Source organism: Schistocerca piceifrons, chromosome 4 (assembly GCF_021461385.2).
Source record: "Schistocerca piceifrons isolate TAMUIC-IGC-003096 chromosome 4, iqSchPice1.1, whole genome shotgun sequence".
Classification (NCBI taxonomy): Eukaryota; Metazoa; Arthropoda; class Insecta; order Orthoptera; family Acrididae; genus Schistocerca; species Schistocerca piceifrons.
The window spans coordinates 241,404,555-241,427,253 of NC_060141.1; the positions used below are offsets into that span (position 1 = coordinate 241,404,555).

Consider the following 22,699-nt stretch of genomic DNA (forward strand, 5'->3'; position numbering starts at 1 on the left):
AGCATGGACTATCAGCTCGGAGACCTTTGGCTGCGGTTACCCTTGACGCTGCATCACAGACAGGAGCGTCTGCGATGGTGTACTCAACGACGAACCTGGGTGCACGAATGGCAAAACGTCATTTTTTCGGATGAATCCAGGTTCTGTTTACAGCATCATGATGGTCGCATCCGTGTTTGGCGACATCGCGGTGAACGCACATTGGAAGCGTGTATTCGTCATGGTCATACTGGCATATCACCCGCCGTGATGGTATGGGGTGCCATTGGTTACACGTCTCGGTCACCTCTTGTTCGCACTGACGGCACTTTGAACAGTGGACGCTACATTTCAGATGTGTTACGACCCGCGGCTCTACCCTTCATTCGATCCCTGCGAAACCCTACATTTCAGCAGGATAATGCACGACCGCACGTCGCAGGTCCTGTACGTGCCTTTCTGGATACAGAAAATGTTCGACTGCTGCCCTGGCCAGCACATTCTCCAGATCTCTCACCAACTGAAAACGTCTGCTCAATGGTGGCCGAGCAACTGGCTCGTCACAATACGCCAGTCACTACTCTTGATGAACTGTGGTATTGTGTTGAAGCTGCATGGGCAGCTATACCTGTATACGCCATCCAAGCTCTGTTTGACTCAATGCCCAGGCGTATCAAGGCCGCTATTAAGGCCAGAGGTGGTTGTTCTTGGTACTGATTTCTCAGGATCTATGCACCCAAATGGCGTGAAAATGTAATCACATGTCAGTTCTAGTGTAATATATTTGTCCACTGAATACCCGTTTATCATCTGCATTTCTTCTTGGTGTAGCAATTTTAATGGCCAGTAGTGTATCTTCTGGCCTTGCTACTTTGTTATAGACAACCGCACCATATGAGACCAGCCATAGAGTGCATCCGACGCTTTCTACTAGATCATTTATGTGTATTGTAAACAGTAACGGTCCTATCACACTTCCTTGAGTCACTCCGAAAATTACCTTTACATCTGTCGATTTTGTTTCGTTAAGAGCGACATGTTTAGTTCTGTGTGCAAGGAGGTCTCGAATCCAGTCGCAAACTGTTCGGATATTCGATAAGCTCTTTTTTTTTTTTTACACTAAACGGCGGTATGGGACGGTGTCGAATGCGTTCCTGAAGCCAAGGAACATGGCATCAACCTGAGCACTGTTGTCTACGACGCTTTGGATCTCATGGAGGAATAAAGCGAGCTGAGTTTCGCGGGCTCTCTGGTTTGCGGAATCCATGTTGATTTTTATAGAGGAGATTTTCCTTCTCCAATAACGTTGTAATTCTTGAGCATAAAACATGTACCGTAATTATACAACAGGTTAACGTCAACAATATAGCTCTGTAATTGTGTGCATCTGTCCTACAGCCCTTCTTAAAAACGGGAATAGCCAGCGCTCTCTTCCATTCGCTAGGTACCTTTCGATGCTCAAGCGATCTACGATAAATTACTGCTAGAAGGGGAGCAAGTTGTTTCGCATAGTCTTTGTAGATTTTTATAGGTATGTCATATGGGTCTGACGTCTTTCTACTACAAAGCGATTGTAGTCATTTTTCTGTTCCGCGATTGGTTATCTCAATATGTGCCACTTCGACGGTCGTAAGACGATGGAAAGGAAGGACCGTGTTACAATTTTCCGCTGTGTAACAATTTCGGAAGGCCGAATTCAGATTTCGGCCTTCTTTCTCTTATCTTCCGTATCAGTGCCAGTATGGCCACTGAGCGAATGAATAGATGATTTTGACCCACATAGTGCTTCTACATAATACGAAAATCTCTTAGGGTTTTTGCTCAGATCGGTTGACAAAGATTTACTTTCAAAGTCACTGAACGCTTCTCTCATTGCTCTCATTACGCTCATTTTCGCCTCGTTCAGCTTTTGTTTGTCAGCTAGGTTTTTACTTCCCTTGAATTTGAGATAAAGATCTCTTTGTTTACGTATTGATTTTCTAACGCTGCTATTAAACCACGATGGGCCTGTCCCATCCCTTAAGACCTTACTTCGAACATACTTGTCTAGGGCATATTGCACGATTCCTTTGAATTCTTTCCATTCGTTTTCCACATCTTCGTCCTCATCACTGAATGTTTGATGCTGACAGCTCATATACTCTGAAATTTGTATCCTGTCACTCTTGCTAAGCAAAAATATCTCCCTACCTTTCTTAACATTCTTTGTCAGAACCGTTGCCATAGAAGCTATCACAGCCTTATGGTCACTGATACCTTCCCCTGCTTTAACCGATTCGATAAGTCTAAGGTCTAAGACGTTACCCTCACGAGTTGGTTCTCTACCTACCTGCTCAAAGTAATTTTCGGACAAGACATCCAGACCAATGTCACGCGAATCCCTGTCTCTGGCACCAGTTTTGATAGCGTGACACTCTCAATTTATACTTGGCAAGTTGAAGTCATCCATTATTGCAACAGAAAATTACTAACGATATACAGCAAGTTCTATCTGAAGCACTCTCTCAAGAGGGTTCCTGACACATGCGGTCTATAAAAGCATCCTCTTACCATTTTTGACCGATCTTTGATACCAGATTAATTCACAATCGGAATCCATGTTAACCTCGCTAAATTTTATCGAATGCTTTGCTGCAATAAACGAAGCGCCGCCACGGACGACTAACCTATCCTCACGATAAATATTCCAATATGAACATAGGATCTCGTTGTTATTAATGTCTGCTTTCAACCAACTTTCTGTACCTAATACTATCTGTGCATTACAACCTACAGTAAGCGATACTAACTCTGGGACCTTTACTTGGATGCTCCTGCTGTTTACTAAACTCATATTAACCAATCTATTGGTTATGAACTGTAGATTAAAACTGTAGAAACTGCAAGAATGTGGGAATTTAAGGAGATGGGACCCGGATAAACTGACTAAACCAGAAGTTGTACAGAGTTTCAGGGAGAACATAAGGGAATAATTAACAGGAATGGGGGAAAGAAATACAGTAGAAGAAGAATGGGTAGCTTTGAGGGATGAAGTAGTGAAGGCAGCAGAGGATCAAGTAGGTAAAAAGACGAGGGCTAGTAGAAATCCTTGGGTAACGGAAGAGTTACTGAATGTAATTGATGAAAGGAGAAAATATAAAAGCACAGTAAATGAAGCAGGCAAAAAGGAATACAAACGCCTCAAAAATGAGATAGACAGAAAGTGCAAAATGGCTAAGCAGGGATGGCTAGAGGACAAATGTAAGGATGTAGAGGCTTATTTTACTGCTTACAGGAAAAGTAAAGAGATCTTTGGAGAAAAGAGAACCACTTGTATGAATATCAAGAGCTCAGATGGAAATCCAGTTCTAAGCAAAGAAGGGAAAGCAGAAAGGTGGAAGGAATACATAGAGGGTCTATACAAGGGAGATGTACTTAAGGACAATATTATGGAAATGGATGAGGATGTAGGTGAAGATGAAATGGGAAATATGATACTGCGTGAAGAGTTTGACAGAGCACTGAAAGACCTAAGTCGAAACAAAGCCCCGGGAATAGACAATATTCCATCACAACTACTGACAGCCTTGGGAGAGCAAGTCGTGACAAAACTCTACCATCTGTATGAGACAGGCGAAATACTCTCAGGCTTCAAGAAGAATATAATAATTCCAATCCCAAGGAAATCAGGTGTTTACAGATGTGAAAATTACCGAACTATCAGTTTAGTAAGTCACGGGTGCAATATTAGCGCGAATTCTTTACAGACGAATGGAAAATTGGTAGAGGCTGATCTCGTCGAAGATCAGTTTGGATTCCGTAGAAATGTTGGAACACGTGAGGCAATACTGACCCTACGACTTATCTTAGAAGATAGATTCAGGAAAGGCAAACCTACGTTTCTAGCATTTGTAGACTTAGAGAAAGCTTTTGACAATGTTGACTGGAATGCTCTCTTTTAAATTCTGAAGGTGCCAGGGGTAAAATACAGGGAGCTAAAGGCTATTTACAATTTGTACAGAAACCAGATGGCAGTTATAAGAGTCGAGGTACATGAAAGGGAAGCAGTGGTTTGGAAGCGAGTGAGACAGGGTTGTAACTTGTCCCCGATGTTATTCAATCTCTGTATTGAGCAAGCAGTAAAGGAAACAAAAGAAAAATTCGGAGTAGGTATTAAAATCCATGGAGAAGAAATAAAAATGTTGAGGTTCGCCGATGACATTGTAATTCTGTCAGAGACAGCAAAGGCCTTGGGAGAGCAGTTGAACGGAATGGACAGTATCTTGAAAGGAGGATATAAGATGAACATCAACAAAAGCAAAACGAGGGTAATGGAATGTAGTCGAATTAAGTCGGGTGATGCTGAGGGAATTAGATTAGGAAATGAAACACTTAAAATAGTAAAGGAGTTTTGCTATTTGGGGAGCAAAATAACTGATGATGTTCGAAGTAGAGAGGATATAAAATGTAGACTGGCAATGGCAAGGAAAGCGTTTCTGAAGAAGAGAAATTTGTTAACATCGAGTATAGATTTAAGTGTCAGGAAGTCGTTTCTGAAAGTATTTGTTTGGAGTGTAGCCATGTATGGAAGTGAAACATGGACGATATAGTTTGGACAAGGAGAGAATAGAAGCTTTCGAAATGTGGTGCTACAGAAGAATGCTGAAGATTAGATGGGTAGCTCACATAACTAATGAGGAGGTATTGAATAGAATTGGGGAGAAGAGAAATTTGTGGCACAACTTGACTAGAAGAAGGCATCGGTTGGTAGGACATGTTCTGAGGCATCAAGGGATCACCAATTTAGTACTTGAGGGCTGTGTGGAGGGTAAAAATCGTAGAAGGAGACCAAGAGATGAATACACTAAGCAGATTCAGAAGGATGTAGGTTGCAGTAGGTACTGGGAGATGAAGAAGCTTGCACAGGATAGAGTAGCATGGAGAGCTGCATCAAACCAGTCTCTGGACTGAGGACCACTACAACATCCACCTTTTCTGTCTCTGATCTGCGACGACGAACGTTCTTTGATGACATTGTGGCTAATTTATCAGGCAAATCGTCTTTAATGCCAAGGGAGGTTTTCTCTAACCTAAAATAGCCCCATGTGCACGCCACACGTACTCCGCTACCGTAGTAGCTGAACCCTGCGTGCAGTGCACACCTGACCTATTAAGGGGAACCCTACAATTCTGTAACCGATAGCAGAGGTCGAGAAATTCGCATCCGATACCGTCGCAGAGTCGTTTGAGTCTCTGGTTTAGACCTTCCACTCTGCTCCAAACCAGAGCATCGCGATCAACCCTGGGAACGATGCAACAAATAAGCAGCTTAGCCTGGACAGCGCGTGCGATGCCATTTTCCTTCACCATATCAGCCATCCGCCGAAAGCGCTGAGGATGCCCTCAGAACCCAAGCGGCAGGCGTCATTCGTGCCGACATGTGGCACTATATCCAGCCGGTTGCACCCAGGTCGCCCGATAGCCGGTAGGGCCTCCTCGACATGACGGAATAGAGCCCCGCCCCCCAGGCAAACATACCGAGTGTACACTGACAATCTGGCATTCTTTCCCGTCTTGCCTACTATTTCCCTGAGGGGCTCCATCATCCGCCTAACATTGGAGCTCCCAACGACAAGCATACCCACCCTCTGTACTTGTCCGGACTGGGCAGGAAATTTGGCCGCTGGCCTAACAGGAGAGGCAGAGTTATCAACACTGGGTAGCACCTCGTACCTGTTGCTAAGGTGTAGGGAGCCAGCCGCGCGGCCTGCTCCCTCTTTCGCCTTCCGCCTTGCGACACGTGAACCCACCGCCGTCTACCACCCACTCTCGAGTGAGGATGGATCGATCAGACGTTGCGAATCAGAAGATGCAGCGACATATGGTTCACCAGGGGGATTCCAAAGACACCAAAGATGTCGCAGGTCTCGTTCACAGCGCCCCGATGTCGCCGCAACTTCGACGGTAGCCAACGCAGCTTCCAGCTGTTTATGGACAGCAGCCAGTTCTCCTTGTGTCCTCTCACAACAAGCACAGCCCCTAGCCATATCGTAGTGTGTAAAACATAGATATGAGATCTCAAATGTCTCTACTGAGTTTCGAATGTACGCTAAACGTAACTAGGAGAATAAAGAAACACTAAAAACTGCTCTGCAGATTTCTCACAAGGCCCTGAGACGGCAGCACAAACGCGGATTAATCAGAAATAAATTTCTCTAGCAAAGCGGCTGTAGCTACTGTTACTTGTTACTAGAAACTCTGCTTACCCGAAAGATACTGCACAAGATAAATATGCTAAATAGAATGCACTGGGCTAAACTATATGCTGTGTACCAGCACGAGGTTTAAAATTAAGTGGCGTGACGTGGCGATCTGACGGCAGGAAAATTACACTACGAAGCCTCGTGAACAAGGATATGCACCCAGATTTACGCGAAAATAAAAACTAACAGAAACTGGATAACCGCTAGTCTACAGAGTAAAATACAGGTGCGTTGCTACCTCTGCTGGTGCGTCTCCACGGGCTCATGTCAGCCTCTCCCGGTAAACTGACTATGGGAGCCCTGTAGTCATCGGTCATCTGATTTCGTCCTACAGTTCCATTTACACGCACCTCAATGTACGTCCTAAACTTTGTGTTGTACATTGATGCAAGGTTGCACGTACATCTAGTGATATACACTACTGGCCATTAAAATTGCTACACCAAGAAGAAATGCAGATGATAAACGGGCATTCATTGGACAAATATATTATAGTAGAACTGACATGTGATTACATTTTCACGCCATTTCGGTGCATAGATCCTGAGAAATCAGTACCAAGAACAACCACCTCTGGCCTTAATAGCGGCCTTGATACGCCTGGGCATTGAGTCAAACAGAGCTTGGATGGCGTATACAGGTATAGCTGCCCATGCAGCTTCAACACGATACCACAGTTCATCAAGAGTAGTGACTGGCGTATTGTGACGAGCCAGTTACTCGGCCACCATTGAGCAGACGTTTTCAGTTGGTGAGAGATCTGGAGAATGTGCTGGCTAGGGCTGCAGTCGAACATTTTCTGTATCCAGAAAGACACGTACAGGACCTGAAACATGCGGTCGTGCATTATCCTGCTGAAATGTAGGGTTTCGTAGGGATCGAATGAAGGGTAGAGCCGCGGGTCGTAACAGCTCTGAAATGTAACGTCCACTGTTCAAAGCGCCGCCAATGCGAACAAGAGGTGAACGAGACGTGTAACCAATGGCAACCCATACCATCACGCCAGGTGATACGCCAGTATGGCGATGACGAATACACGCTTCCAATGTGCGTTCACCGCGATGTCGCCAAACACGGATGCGACCATCATGATGCTGTATACAGAAGCTGGATTCATCCGAAAAAGTGACGTTTTGCCATTCGTGCACCCAGGTTCGTCGTTGAGTACACCATCGCAGACGCTCCTGTCTGTGATGTAGCGTCAAGGGTAACCGCAGCCGTGGTCTCCGAGCTGATAGTCCATGCTGCTGCAAACGTCGTTGAACTGTTCGTGCAGGTGGTTTTTGCCTTGCAAACGTCCCCACCTGTTGACTCAGGGATCGAGACGTGGCTGCACGATCCGTTACAGCCATGCGGATAAGATGCCTGTCATCTCGACAGCTAGTGATACGAGGCCGTTGGGATCCAGCACGGCGTTCCGTATTACCCTCCTGAACCCACCGATTCCATATCCTGCTAACAGTCATCGGATCTCGACCAACGCCGCAATCGCGATAGGCTATAACCGACCTTTATCAAAGTCGGAAACGTGATGATACGCATTTCTCCTCCTTATACGAGGCATCACAAGAATGTTTCACCAGGCAACGCTGGTCAACTGCTGTTTGTGTATGAGAAATCGGTTGGAAACTTTCCTCATGTCAGCACGTTGTAGGTGTCGCCACCGGCGCCAACCTTGTGTGAATGCTCTGAAAAGCTAATCATTTGCCTATCACAGCATCTTCTTCCTGTCGGTTAAATGTCGCGTCTGTAGCACGTCATCTTCGTGGTGTAGCAATTTTAATGGCCAATAGTGTAGCAGTCTGGAACCGCAAGACCGCTACGGTCGCAGGTTCGAATCCTGCCTCGGGCATGGATGTTTGTGATGTCTTTAGGTTAGTTAGGTTTAACTAGTTCTAAGTTCTAGGGGACTAATGACCTCAGAAGTTGAGTCCCATAGTGCTCAGAGCCATTTGAACCAACCAATAGTGTATTTGCCTACCGTCTGCGAAATGTGTTGTGAAAAGAGTTAGTAGTAAAGAAGTAATAATTTGAAACGGCAGTTTCTGACGCATTTCAGTGTTTATGACGTCATATCTTCTGAACCGCGTCGTATAGTGATATATTTTTGTAGGTACATTCAGCGGCAAATATGGATACTGTCTGTGAAAAGTGTAGCAATTAGAGTTAGTAGCAACGAAGTAATGAATTTCGACGTCTTGCATGATGCGGTGGTTTTTCACGCATTCAGTGTTTATAATGTCGTATCTCCTGAACTAAATGTCGTTCAATGATGCAATTTTTCTCGGACATTCAGTGGTAGATGTGAATACTGCTTGCAAATTGTGTCAGTGTCACGAACACAGTTAGTAGTAAAGAAGTAATAAATTAAAGTGTAGCGCTTCATGAGGCAATTTTCCTGCACGAACGGCGAAAATGTAGTAAGCGAGAAACTTTTTTCCTTTCATCAATTTGAGCGGTCGTCAGCGAGAAAAAAATTTCACAAAGGTTGAAAATTATGATTACAGTTGTTGCAAGTCTGTAAGTGCTCTCACTGGATAACTGAAGTATGGGTATTCGTGCATCGTGGGCAACATTGCTTTTTCACCCTCAGCCCCACACTTTGTAGATGGATGGTTAGTACCGCCACAGTGATTCTTTGCAGTCGGTAAATGATATGTGTAAGAAAGTGTGTTGACATCGGGCCACTGGTTTAGGAGGAGATGTGAAACATACGTACGTCCATTTTTGTTATTTAAATGCATTTGTCTTTTTATTTTTGCGGCGATCAGCATAGTTCTATGGAATCAGAATATCTTCTCAATGATTTGGATACGAATCAGTTACGTGCAAGCAAAGTTTCGTTGTTCTCTCATTCTCCTGACAAATGTTAGATTTAGTACTTGGAACATTTTCCATTTTCATTTTTGGTTGTCCCGACAATGCCCAACATTCCGCGCTGCTATTCGAAAGAGTTTTTAACAAAACCCCAGAGTAAATTCTACGCAACCTACACATCTGTAGGCGGGCCACTTACAAGCGCTGGCTGCGTTGGGTTTAAAAACTCCTCTGGGAAGCCGGAAACATTTCTGGTTTACCGTGCACTGTGGCATTTTGTGCTACTGCCGGAAAGGGTAGAGAGAGGGCAGCCGCGCGTACTGCGGGTCACACAGGTTACCGTAACTTCATACACTTCGATTCCGAGCTGGGCTAAGCATATACTCAACGAAGATGCCGTGGGGGATAAAAAAAAACCTACCGGTTAAAACCGATGCCGCTATTTTAGTTCTAAATGACCGGTGTTTTTGGTATTTGGTCTTGGTTCTAACGGGCATTTCTATTTTTTGCTGATAGATATATATCGGTACATCAATTTGCCATATGGCACTAGAATTTTTTGTTCTTAAATGAATTTCTTTTTAAAAAGCGACTTTGTTGCGAAGTTCTGTGACTTTTGAAAGACTGTTATCAACTCTGAATGATATGGTTGTTTCTGATGATATGAGCCAACTTACAGATTACCTCGTTATAGAACGTGTATTTACAACAGAGTGGACAATAAATAATGGCCAGTAGATTAATTCATTACTGAAATTTTACTATTGTCACGTAATTATTCATGGTAAATGTCGTATTTTGCTTACTATCTAAATTGTTCATTTGAACTTTTTTGAAAGACCATTTTCGGATTTGTCAGTAACAAATCTTTTGCATTTAAATTCTTGTGTATAAAACAAGAATTTAAATGAAAATGCTTCAGCTGGACGGAATTTGCCACGATATCCCCCAAGAGGACATTCAACAACTGCATCAATCAATGCCAAGGCGAAGAATTGCTTCCATAAGGGCCAGAGGTGTAGCAACACGTTATAGACTTGAGCAATTTATGAAGGTCTTTCTCTTGAATAAATTATCCAATTTTTCCGAAAATGTGATCATTACTTTTTCTGTATATGTACACCACATCTTCCAGTTTTCGTCCCCTCCTGGTGCGTTTTTTTTATCTTAGAGTATATCTTGCACACGAGGTGGTGGAATAGCTTCGCCACGGGTGTCTCTCCCAAGAATATGAATAATTGTGAGGAAATGTCGTCTACTGCAGAGGTCTTGTTTCGACTTAGGTCATTCAATGCTCCATCAATTTCTTCTCGCAACATCACTTGTCCAATTGCATCTTCATTTACTTTCTCTTCCCTTTCTTAATGTTGTTTTCAAGCTCATATTCCTTTATATAGTTTTTTTACATATTCATTTGAGCTCCCAGTTTTCCCTTCTTTGCTGAGGGAGCAAAGCTGAGCTGTTTATATTCATGCAGATGCTCCTGTTTTCTCCAAATGTCTCTCCAAGTTTTCTACGCATGGCATCTATCTTTCTCCTAATAATGCTTGATTCTACAGCCTCGCATTAGTTTTCCAACCGTACTTGCTTAGTCATTTTTTACTTTCTGTTAACATCATTTTTAGATATATGTATCCTCTTTCTCCTGCTCTGTGTGTGTACTTTTACATTTTCTCATTTCGTCAATTCAATTAAATATCTCACGTGTTATCCATGAATTTTTACAGAGCCTTTTCGCCTCTTCGGTCCTCTGCTCCCTACACTATTACAACTCTTAGAGGAGCCTATTCGTATTCTGTTGTAATCCTATCCCCTGTTTCAGTCAACCGTTGCTTAATACTTCCCCTGAAGCCCTTAACATTCGATGGTTCTTTCAATTTATTCATGTTTCATCTAATTAATTTTTTAATTTTCTGAAATTTCTTCAGTTTTAATTTGCACTTCATAATAAATTACACTCGGAGTCCACTTGTGCTCTTGAAAAAGGTTTTGCATTTAAAAATCTGGATTCGAAATTTCTGTCTTACCATTCTATTATTATTTCGAACCTCTGTATGTAATTAAAATAATGCAGACTGTCACATTAGGAATGTACTCTTCGCTTTGTGAAATACTTCGCACTAGTTTTCAGAATACTGATGTAGGTGTGCAGAAACAGTGAAACATCAATATTCTGGAAATAACTAGACTGCATTACTAAAATTTAAGTGATGAGCTAAAGTAAACATTATAGGGAGCGCTACTAAATCTAATAATTTATTTTGCATCATAGTAGGACTGTCGTTATTCTTGCCAGTGTTTTATACTACTATTCAGTATCAGCCACGGATAGTGGCAGGAAACAAAACACTCTCAGAGAAATTCAGATATTTGGGAAAACGTTTCTCATGTTTTACTCAAAAATTATATTTAGAAAAAAAAATAGGGCCAGAGTTTCACCGAAGTTGGCAACTTGCAATGCTTTCAGATGACTCATTTCTTCCACTGTCTCAGCGAATATGCCACTGCCGCAAGTTTGAAACCATCTTTCCAAGTCCTACTCTAAACTAGGAAACTAGGTGAGAACCATAACAAATTCAACTTGTTCATTCCGTGCATAGCACCTTGCAGACGACACTGCGCGTATGCTTTGTGAAGCCAAACAATGCTCTAGGCAGCGCTGAGTTTAGCCATTGCGATTATTTAAGAAGACTTTGGTGTAGTCTTCAGTCTGAAGACTGCTTTCACGCAGCTCTTCTCTCTAGTCCGTTTTGTACAAGACTCCTCATCTGCAGTAGCCGCTGCAACCAATATCCATTTGAACCCTCTTACTGTTTTGAACTGTTGGTCTACCTGTATAGTTTTTTTCCGATTTATTTTATATACAGAAAAGATGCATATTGTATTTGCTGAAAAATGCTGTCTTCTTCTAACAGGTCCATAACAATTCTAGCATAGTCTGCGTAAAATATGAGTGATAGTCCCTCTGTTCTGAGTTCTTACCAAAAACTGAAAAAGTGGCTCTTTGCATTTTGTGCCATGACTTCAGCCTTGGTTTGATTTCCGTCGGCCAATTATTTCGGCGTTTTGTGCGTGTGTGTGTGTGTGTGTGTGAAAAATTTAAACAAGAGGTTTCCTATTCGAGGGCTTAAGAAAATTAGTTCAAGTTTAAATTAATATACCTTGCGCATAGAATTAGCCCCGTGGCGCGTAGCACCCACTACAGCGGACAGCTGTTAATGGTCGCTTCTCTGAGGTTTTCAATCAGTCATGAGGTTGTAAATGCACACAGTCCACTGCAGTGGGCAGTCTCTACTGGTGTTGTGCTCTGCGCGCATTTGCTGCATCGTGACTGATTGAAAACGTCAGAGAAGTGACCATTAATATGGTGCATCACAGAGTTAACTTAAGAGATTAAAAGTGCATAGAATGTGAATGTAAACCATCCATAAAATAACGGAGCGAGTGACAAAAGTTACATATTAGCAAATTTTGCAATTTAGAAATTACTTGCTGATTGGGAACATGCATTTTAATGGAAGCTGCCTTGTGTACACATCAAAGGGTTTACTGAACGCGTTATTTGTTTACTATGTCCACATTACGTTTAATGAGAATCTCGCACCAAATATAAGAGCAGAAACAGTGTAGCACATAAAAATTTCAGATCAAAGCTAATACAGGTGTCACTGAACGTTTGCCATCAGGTACGCTTCTATAAACGGTCTTCACTTACATGAATACTCAGTTTGTTTCATTAGCCTCCTCCTGTAACAATATCGTGTTTATAGACGAAAGCCGAGATGCTGAAAGAAAAATTCGTTGCCTACCTTTGTAGCCTCACGTGATTCGAAGCTGTCGCTGCGTGAGCGGTTCTCCAGAAAGGTTATAAAAAGCTATTTAAAGGACAGTATAATTATTTATTTACATGTCTGGGTGAACAGACATGAATGATGATAGACAGCCGTCCGTCCTGAATGTAGGGGACTATGATATAGGGATGTACATAGTGTGATATAAGGAAGTTTGAATCGGACCAGAAGGCGAGTACATAAAGTCGAAGTGTTTTTTTTTCTTTCTTTTTTCTTTGTTGCAGATCGTTGTGTTTGGTCGTTGCGGGGACGTCACATGACATCCGTTAAAGTTCGTTTGTTGACCCTTCCACTCAGTTTTTTAATTACAGATGACAGCTCGCGATAAGCAGGAAATCGGGGTTCGAGTTCTGGCACGGCACAAATTTTCATGTGTCACTAATAGATACTACATCTTTACCTAACACAGCTGACGCCAAGATAGTAGCAGATTTATTGCAAAACGATTTAGTTAGTTTCAGAACAGAGAACAGCTTAATATATCTAATGTGACACACCACTAATAAATTGGAACTGTGTGCTAAATTAGCTAAAATCGATTGCAAGACATGCGTAAGAGATATATGAATATCAAAAAACGGCTCTAAGCACTATGGGACTTAACATCTGAGGTCATCAGTCGCCTAGACCTAGAACTACTTCAACCTAACTAACCTAAGGACATCATACACATCCATGCCCGAGGCAGGATTCGAACCTGCGACCGTAGCAGCAGCGCAGTTCCGGACTGAGGCGCCTAGAACCGCTCGGCCACAGCGGCCGGCTATGAATATCAGACTGGGAGATTCAACATCAGATGTTTCAAGCCACGAGTGGTAATGACCCAATGGTACGTGCATGATACCGCGAATCAGGACATAATGTTCGAAACAGAGCTCATAGTTTATAAATTCTACGTATCGCGAGGTTAAATGCCGCCTGGTATTGTTTCGGACACATGACGCACTAAGGAACAGAAGCAGAAACGAATGGTGTATCATTCTAGCAACGATAAGCGCCGTGGATTTGGAAATCCACTGGTATAAGCGACGTTGACGAATAGCAGAATTGTGTCCTCAGATTTTTAGCGGTAATTTGTCCGAACAGAATCTCCTCGGTTTTCAATCTTCGTCAATTCGAATAAATTAAATACACGAAATATTTTCAGGCAGTGCTCAGCTATCGGCGATTTGTCAGGTTCTGTTTGTCTACAATGTCACTTGTGCTAGATAAAATGTTCTGCAACTGTGCGAATAGTATGATCTATACAGACGCTGCAGTATTCGCAATGGACACCATAGACACCGGACACACGGAAAGCAAATCTCGCATCTTGGGGGCTGTCGAAACAGTCCTCTCAGTCCATGTATATGCAGCACACGCCCTAACCTACTGCTTATCGCCCCACAGCCCCACAGTATGCCGATTCACAAGGCGTCTGTGGCACCTGAAAGCGTTTTTAATGTCTCCCTTGCTACAACCATTCTCTCTGAACACGTCTCTCAAAGTCTACAATTCAAATTGTAGATGGTAGTCGTAAAAAATAATCTTTACTCTTCGTACTTGCGCGTTCAGGACCGCATTCTTGTGTAACAGAGGGTGAAAACTATCGGCGCTAGAGTATCGATCAGTGTGCGTTGGCATCTACAGATTTCACTCACACGACAGACTGATATGGTCGGGACACTGGGAACGAACCTTTTGAAAATGCCGTAACTGGGCGGTTTTTAGCGTGCTTGTGTCGCGAGCTCATAAGAAAAGTGATTGAAGAACGGGGAAACTGCGAATAGGCGACAAGGTGTTAGACGTTCACGTGTCATCACAGACCGTGGTGGTTGGAGGCTTCCCCGCTCTGCGAAGCAGCAGAGGAGGTGATCTGTGGCAGATCTGACGACATAGAACGCTAGTGCAGGCCCAAGTGCTTCGGAGCACGCCGTTTTGCGCACATTGTTGAACATGGGGCTCGGCTGTAGATGACCTACATCTACATCTACATCTACATTTATACTCCGCAAGCCACCCAATGGTGTGGCGGAGGGCACTTTACGTGCCAATGTCATTACCTCCCTTTCCTGTTCCAGTCGCGTATGATTCGCGGGAAGAACGACTGCCGGAAAGCCTCCGTGCGCGCTCGAATCCCTCTAATTTTACATTCGTGATCTTCTCGGAAGATATAAGTAGGGGGAAGCAATATATTCGATACCTCATCCAGAAACGCACCCTCTCGAAATCTGGACAGCAAGCTACACCGCGATGCAGAGCGCCTCTCTCGCAGAGTCTGCCACTTGAGTTTGCTAAACATCTCCGTAACGCTATCACGCTTACCTAATAATCCTGTGACGAAATGCGCCGCTCTTCTTTGGATCTTCTCTATCTCTTCTGTCAACCCGACCTGGTACAGATCCCATACTGATGAGCAATACTCAAGTGTAGGTCGAACGAGTGTTTTGTAAGCCACCTCCTTTGTTGATGGACTACATTTTCTAAGGACTCTCCCAATTACTCTCCCAATTACTCTCGCCCTACCAACAATTAATTTTATATGATTATTCCACTTAAAATCGTTCCGCACGGATACTCCCAGATATTTTACAGAAGTAACTGCTACTAGTGTTTGTTCCGATATCATATAATCATCCAATAAACGATCCTTCTTTCTATGTATTCGCAATACATTACATTTGTCTATGTTAAGGGTAAGTTGCCACTCCCTGCACCAAGTGCCTATCCGCTGCAGATCTTCCTGCATTTCGCTGCAATTTTCTAATGCTGCAACTTCTCTGTATACTACAGCATCATTCGCGAAAAGCCGCATGGAACTTCCGACACTATCTACTAGGTCATTTATATATATTGTGAAAAGCAATGGTCCCATAACACTCCCCTGTGGCACGCCAGAGGTTACTTTAACGTCTGTAGACGTCTCTCCATTGAGAACAACATGCTGTGTTCTGTTTGCTAAAAACTCTTCAATCCGGCCACACAGCTGGTCTGATATTCCGTAGGCTCTTACTTTGTTTATCAGGCGACAGTGCGGAACTGTTTCGAACGCCTTCCGGAAGTCAAGGAAAATAGCATCTACCTGAGAGCCCGTATCTAATATTTTCTGGGTCTCATGAACAAATAAAGCGAGTTGGGTCTCACACGATCGCTGTTTCCGGAATCCATGTTGATTCCTACAGAGTAGATTCTGGGTTTCCAGAAACGACATGATACGCGAGCAAAAAACATGTTCTAAAATCCTACAACAGATCTATGTCAGAGATATAGGCCTATAGTTTTGCGCATCTGCTCGACGGCCCTTCTTGAAGACTGAGACTACCTGTGCTCTTTTCCAATCATTTGGAACCTTCCGTTACTCTGCGTATTCCCATGCTGTCTCAACGATATCATCACTTACGATAGCAGTGGACACGGGACATCGAGATTGGACAGCGGTTCGATGGAAACATGTCGCCTGGTCGGGTGATACGTTTTTTGTTGGACCAGGTCGATGGTCGTGGGGGCATGTACCTGGGTTTCCACGAGACCTGTGGCAATAATGGACGGTACGATGATGGCCGTGGACTAGGTAGGACCACCTGCATCCTTCATGCTTGATTTCTTCCCCGACGGTGATGGCGTCTTCCAGCAGGATAACTTTCGCAATTTACAGGAAATGCGTGAACAGTGCATAGAAGTCAGGTGCCACATACATATGGAACCCTATCACTGACTTGTCAAAAGAATTCATCTCTGTATTGAGTTTCAAAGGCGAACCAACGCGCTGTTAGCCAGCTGGTCACAATGTTCTGGCTCATCAGGGTATCTCGCTGACGTTATTTTGTTGTACAGTTACGGAACATATATTTTGCTTCTGGGAGAGCGTTCAATAAGCAATACAACACCTTTTTTTCTCGGCCAGTTTCGGTTGAAAAAACGTAGAATTTGTTGTGAGACGTCGAGATATATTCCCGCTTAGCCTCTATAGTTTCCTAATGTTTCGATAGTTGGTGGCACTAAACCTTCTGCGTTCTAAGCAGAGAGCTGTCATGGAGTTTCTTTTGGCAGAAAACTGGGGCATTACAGATATTCATAGGCACTTGCAGTATGTCTACGGGGACCTGACAGTGAACAAAACCACGGTGAGTCGTTGGGCGAGGCGTCTGTCATCATCGCAACAAGATCGCGCAAACCTGTCCGATCTCCCGTGTGTTGGCCAGCTGCACACAGTTGTGATCCTGCAATGTTGAAACGTGCGGACACTCTCATTCGAGATGATCGACGGATCACAATCAAACTCCTTTCTGCTTAACTGGACCTCTGGGTTGATGGTGCTGGCATACTTTTCCACCAGTTGGGGTACTCGAACGTGTGTGCATGCTGGGTCCCTTGCCTCCTGCTTATCAGTAGACCATAAAGAACAACTAAGGACCAACTATGCGAAACTGCTTGCGCGTTACGAGGCTGAGCGTGATAGTTTGTTGTCGAACATCATCACAGGCGATGAAACATGGGTTCATCATTTAATTATCATATTATGACACGATTACAGAACAATCACTGGAAACAGTGACAACCCCGGAGTATGGATACCGAGTCATTTACAGTCGAATGGTGTCTTCTAACTCATTTTTTAGCAATACGTTATATTGTTTATGTTGAGGGTCAACTGCCAATTCCTGAATCAAGCTTCAATCCTCTGTGGATGTTCTTGCATTTTGCTACAGTTTTCTGGCTTTGCGACTTCTCTGCATATAACAGCCCGCGAAGAGTTCCGTGTAAAGTAACTGCTGGGAAGGCAGATGATAGACTGAGACTCATTGTTCTAATTCATCTGCATCTACATTTATACTCCGCAAGCCACTCAACGGTGTGTGGCGGAGGGCACTTTACGTGCCACTGTCATTATCTACCTTTCCTGTTCCAGTCGCGTATGGTTTGCGGGAAGAACGACTGCCGGAAAGCCTCCGTGCGCGCTCGAATCCCTCTAATTTTACACTCATGATCTCCTCGGGAGGTATAAGTAGGGGGAAGCAATATATTCGATACCTCATCCAGAAACGCACCCTCTCGAAATCTGGACAGCAAGCTACACCGCGATGTTGAGCGCCTCTCTTGCAGAGTCTTCCACTTGAGTTTGCTAAACATCTCCGTAACGCTATCACGCTTACCAAATAACCCTGTGACGAAACGCGCCGCTCTTCTTTGGATCTTCTTTATCTCTTCTGTCAACCCGACCTGGTACGGATCCCACACTAATGAGCAATACTCAAGTATAGGTCGAACGAGTGTTTTGTAAGCCACCTCCTTTGTTGATGGACTACATTTTCTAAGGACTCTCCCAATGAATCTCAACCTGGCACCCGCCTTACCCACAATTCATTTTATATGATCATGCCACTTCAAATCGTTCCGTACGCATGCTCCCAGATATTTTACAGAAGTAACTACTACCAGTGTTTGTTCTGCTATCATATAATCATCCAATAAAGGATCCTTCTCAGTCCACTGACAAAGGAGGTAGCTTACAACACACTTGTTCGACCAATACTCGAATATTGCTCGTCAGTATGGGATCCCTACCTGATAAGATTGGTAAAAGAAAAGTGAAGATACAAATAAGAGCAGCACGTTTAATTGGGACAAAAGGGTAACGAAGATTCTCATCCAACTCCAGTGGTATGCGCTAAAAGAGAGACGTTGTGAATCGCAGTGTCGTTTACCGTTAAAATTCCGAATGCGTACTTTCCCAGGAGACTCAACCGGTATATTGCTTCCTCCTACGTATATCTCGTGAAAAAATCATGAAGATAAAATCAGAGAGATTCGCGCTTACTCTGAGGCTTAATCGTTCTTCCCACAGACCATTCGCGGTTGGAAACGGAAATGGGGGATATGACAGCGGCGAACAAAGTATCCTACACCACACACCTTAAGGTGCCTATCTGATTATACACTACCGGAAAAATGGAACATTATCAAGGTAGATAATGTGTTCCTGCTGACGGGTTGGATTTGTCACACTCATGGGCGTTCTGATGGCTCCCAGAAGGCCTGTCTGTGCACCCTCTGTTTTGACTCTGGAGACAGTATTTTGCTAAATTAAGAGGTGAACAATGTTTACAGTATTCCTTCTTGGGTAAAATCATGCCCCACCGAGGACTACATATTCCTGTTGAACGGCTTCAGCCATTTGAACGGGGTCGCATTGTGAACACTCGAAAAGCTGGATGGATGTATCGATGGACTCCTGTACATGTTGGGCACAATGTATAGGTGTTAATGTCGCTGCTTTCAACAGTGGTATGTGTGGCACATTCCCACACCTATAGTCTAGCTTCTGAATGTCTGCGTAGTACAGCAGACGCAGGATGAGACCGATACATTGTGCGAGCAGCGGCGGCTGATCGAACATCATCCAGAGATGAAATCCGTATACATGTTGCACCTGCTGTGTCATCAGGGACCAATGGCAGCCGTCTCCTTGCACCAGGAATAAGATCACGCGTACATTCTGGTCAGGCTACCACTGGCACCACGACACTATCAAGCATAGCTGGTCTGGTGTCGTGAAAGAACTGACAGGAGAGTCGAAAGGCGCTGTGTTGTCTTCAACGATGAGAATGGGTTCTGTGTGTAAGCGAGTGATAGATGTACACGTGGATGGTGCAGACTGGTGAGCTGCCTTTTCCACACTGCTTTCGCCCACGACACACATGCGAAATACTGGCTTCATAGTGAGGAGACCCATCGGTTACAACTCGCGGTCACATTTGATGTTTCTACAGGGTAAAGCAACCAGTGCCCAGTACATTGTGCATCCTGTTATCCCCGCGCTAATGCCGTTTCTGGAAGATGATGTGCTTTTTCAGCAGGACAATGCACGTCCACATACGGCTGCTGCATAGAAGTGTGTTCTTCGTGGCGCAGAACATGTGCCCTGGCCAGGGCGATCACTGGATCTCTCCAAATTAAACAAGCATGCGACATGATAATGTGGGAGCTTACTTGTTCTTCGAGGCCTTCAGGAACCATTACCGAATTGGAACAAAAGGTGGAAGATGCTTGGGACATTCTATTGCAGGATGCAATCCGGCAGCTTTATGATTATTTGCGTGCTAGAGTACACCCCTGCATTGTCACCAGAGGGGGGGGGGGGAGGGGCTGGGTATTGATGCGACTATTTTGGCACCCTTTACTGTGACAGGTGTGTTTCATTTGGTCTCAATTTATTATCGTGTACACCTACAAGGAGAATTACCTGTGACCTAACTTGTCAATAAAATGACCTTATCGTTGAGGATGTTACGTTTTTTCCGACTGTGTAGAATTAGTTACAGGTCTTGGACGTTTGCCAGAGTGAATTAACGGAAGAGATAAAGAAGATTCAAAGAAGAGCAGCACGATTCGTCACTTGTTTGTTTATTCAGCATGAGAGCGTCATTGTGTTTCCCAAAGCGAGTTAAGAAGCATACTATTTCCTTCAGCATACATATCGCTTAATGATCAGGACGCTACAGTCATAGTGATTCGGGCACATTCTTCCCGCGTACTATCAGTGAAAAGAACAGCTAGGGAGGGGGGCATATAATAAAGCCTTCACCACACAGCGATGGTTTGCGGAGAACATAATGCCTAAATAGTCACTTATTACTCAGTCGTCTTCAAGTTGTCTCACTTGATGGACACACATGCACACACATATTCAGGGGTTTAAAAGAAGAAAAGAAAACTCACGTCTTCGTACTGGAGGTCGACCAGTTCCTGGCCGAAGCCGGGCAGATGCTTAGCGGCGGCCATCTTGCAGCAGTAGCGCTGTCGTGGCGACCTTGCCAGCAGGGAACGCGCCGCAGCTCTGCGGCTGTCTCGCACGCCCAGATAGTACAGACGATTACTTTTCTCCTTTCCTTGCGCTCATTCAGCGCAAAGCTTATCGCGGGGCCAGCTGGTGTCGCGCGCCAGATAAGTTAGCACACGTGGCCGGACGGGCGCGTATGCTGGCCTCTGCCTACGTGTGGCGGCGTGGCCTCAGCTGTGAGAGTAATACCAGGCAGCTAGCTTCCTGTGCGCTCCCACATAAACAACCCGCTAATAACTCAGTCTCGCCGTATCTGGTGTACACCTGGGCACACACCAAACAAGAGGACACTCCTCGGTTGCTTGCGGGCTGTTTCCGGACTCATTCTGTCAACTTCGTAGAGCACGATGCTATGAAAAATGTATAATTCAGCGTTCATTACAAGGAATTTACGTCGTTCACAAAGCGTTTCGAAGGTCAGACCGTCATCACCAGTCACTATCAATGGCAAAGATCGGTGATTTCTTGCTATAGCATATGGTGTTGCCGAGAGGCTAGGTTGCAGTTTGTGCTGTTAATAATTAACTGAATTAGCCACAGCGTCTACATATTAACGTACATGATACTTTAAAAAAGAATAAAGGGTACTTGGAGTGCAAGAAGAACAGTACGTACATCAGTCGTACAATTTTGTGGTTGTGTAGCAAAGAAGTTACATTTTTGACCAAAGATTTTAAGATTAAAGAATTTACATAACGGAGTCATAGTAAGCAGAAGAAGGTTTAGGACATATATGTGCATTTCCCGTCAAGTTACCACTCAGAGTCAGTGATGATTGTTAATTATACATTTGACATAATTAGGATATTATTAAGCTTCATATGAATACCGCAGCACCCTGTTACGATTATTTTGTGATTTAAGATGATACTAACTGTTTCTGCTGGTTTTAATTTAGCACAACTGACCGTGGCCACGAAACACCTTTTGAGAATTCCCTGCAATGGAGCCTCTAGATCAGGGCCGCACTAGGTGCATGCACCGGTGCATCGCACAGTGCAGAGTGCAGAAGACGGTTGCGCTATGTTGACGACGGTGCAGACCCCCCACCCCTCGGCTTTGCGCAACAGCGCTGCCTCTCACTTCCTTAGTCGCTCGCGCCGCCTGTCTCGACCTGTTTCAAAGCTTTTACCCTGTTGTCTTCGTCATTGCCAAATACTAATGTACACTAGGTGCAGAGCTTAGTTTGGTATACCGGTACAAAAGAGATTTATATAATAACTGTAATGGTAACAATTTTAAATTTGGTTTCAACACAAATGTATCTTCCTATGTGCTCTTTATTTTATTTGCCATTATGCTACTAAGATCTGGAACAAGAGATTGGCCTGACAACAATTCTGAGAGAATTTTTTAAATTACAATTAGAAATACTCTCACGCAATCTAGTTTTTGTACAAGACAAAACAGAGAAAAACCTTTCACATACACAAGTGGAACCAAACATATAAATAATCTTCGCTGCTTCTCTGTATAACTTGGGAAATTATTCCTTCGGAAAATTCTGGTAGATTTGGAGCAAACCTTTTGTATTGTAAAACAAAAAATGGTTCAAATGGCTCTGAGCACTATGGGACTCAACTGCTGAGGTCATTAGTCCCCTAGAACTTAGAACTAGTTAAACCTAACTAACCTAAGGACATCACACACATCCATGCCCGAGGCAGGATTCGAACCTGCGACCGTAGCGGTCTCGCGGTTCCAGACTGCAGCGCCCAGAACCGCGCGGCCACTTCGGCCGGCTTATTGTAAAACACATGCTTTCGGTGAACATCGCTTTGTAAATCAGTTAGTTCGAAATGTAAATCTGAAGGCGCCCTTTCAATATCCATCGAAAAACGTTTCACAAAAACATCGAGCATTGGCTGCAGTAATGTAAGCCGTTGTTTCGAAGTACTAAAATGCGATAGATTTTAATAAACATATAATGTGTACGTTTGGTTTTAATGTAATGTTACACTTGCATATGTAACGCAATCTCCTTTATTTAG

The 22,699-nt window shown here is 43.9% G+C and overlaps 1 protein-coding gene across 1 annotated transcript in view; it reads right to left on the minus strand.

The window, feature by feature from the left end:
* Positions 1-20,884, minus strand: part of LOC124795509 — a 129,430-nt gene extending 108,546 nt beyond the window's left edge. Inside the window, exon 1 of the mRNA XM_047259572.1 lies at positions 20,588-20,884. Within this exon, the coding sequence (XP_047115528.1) occupies positions 20,588-20,650 (63 nt within the window). The 5' untranslated portion in view covers positions 20,651-20,884. The remainder of the gene's footprint in view (positions 1-20,587) is intronic.
* Positions 20,885-22,699: the final 1,815 nt, after the last annotated feature.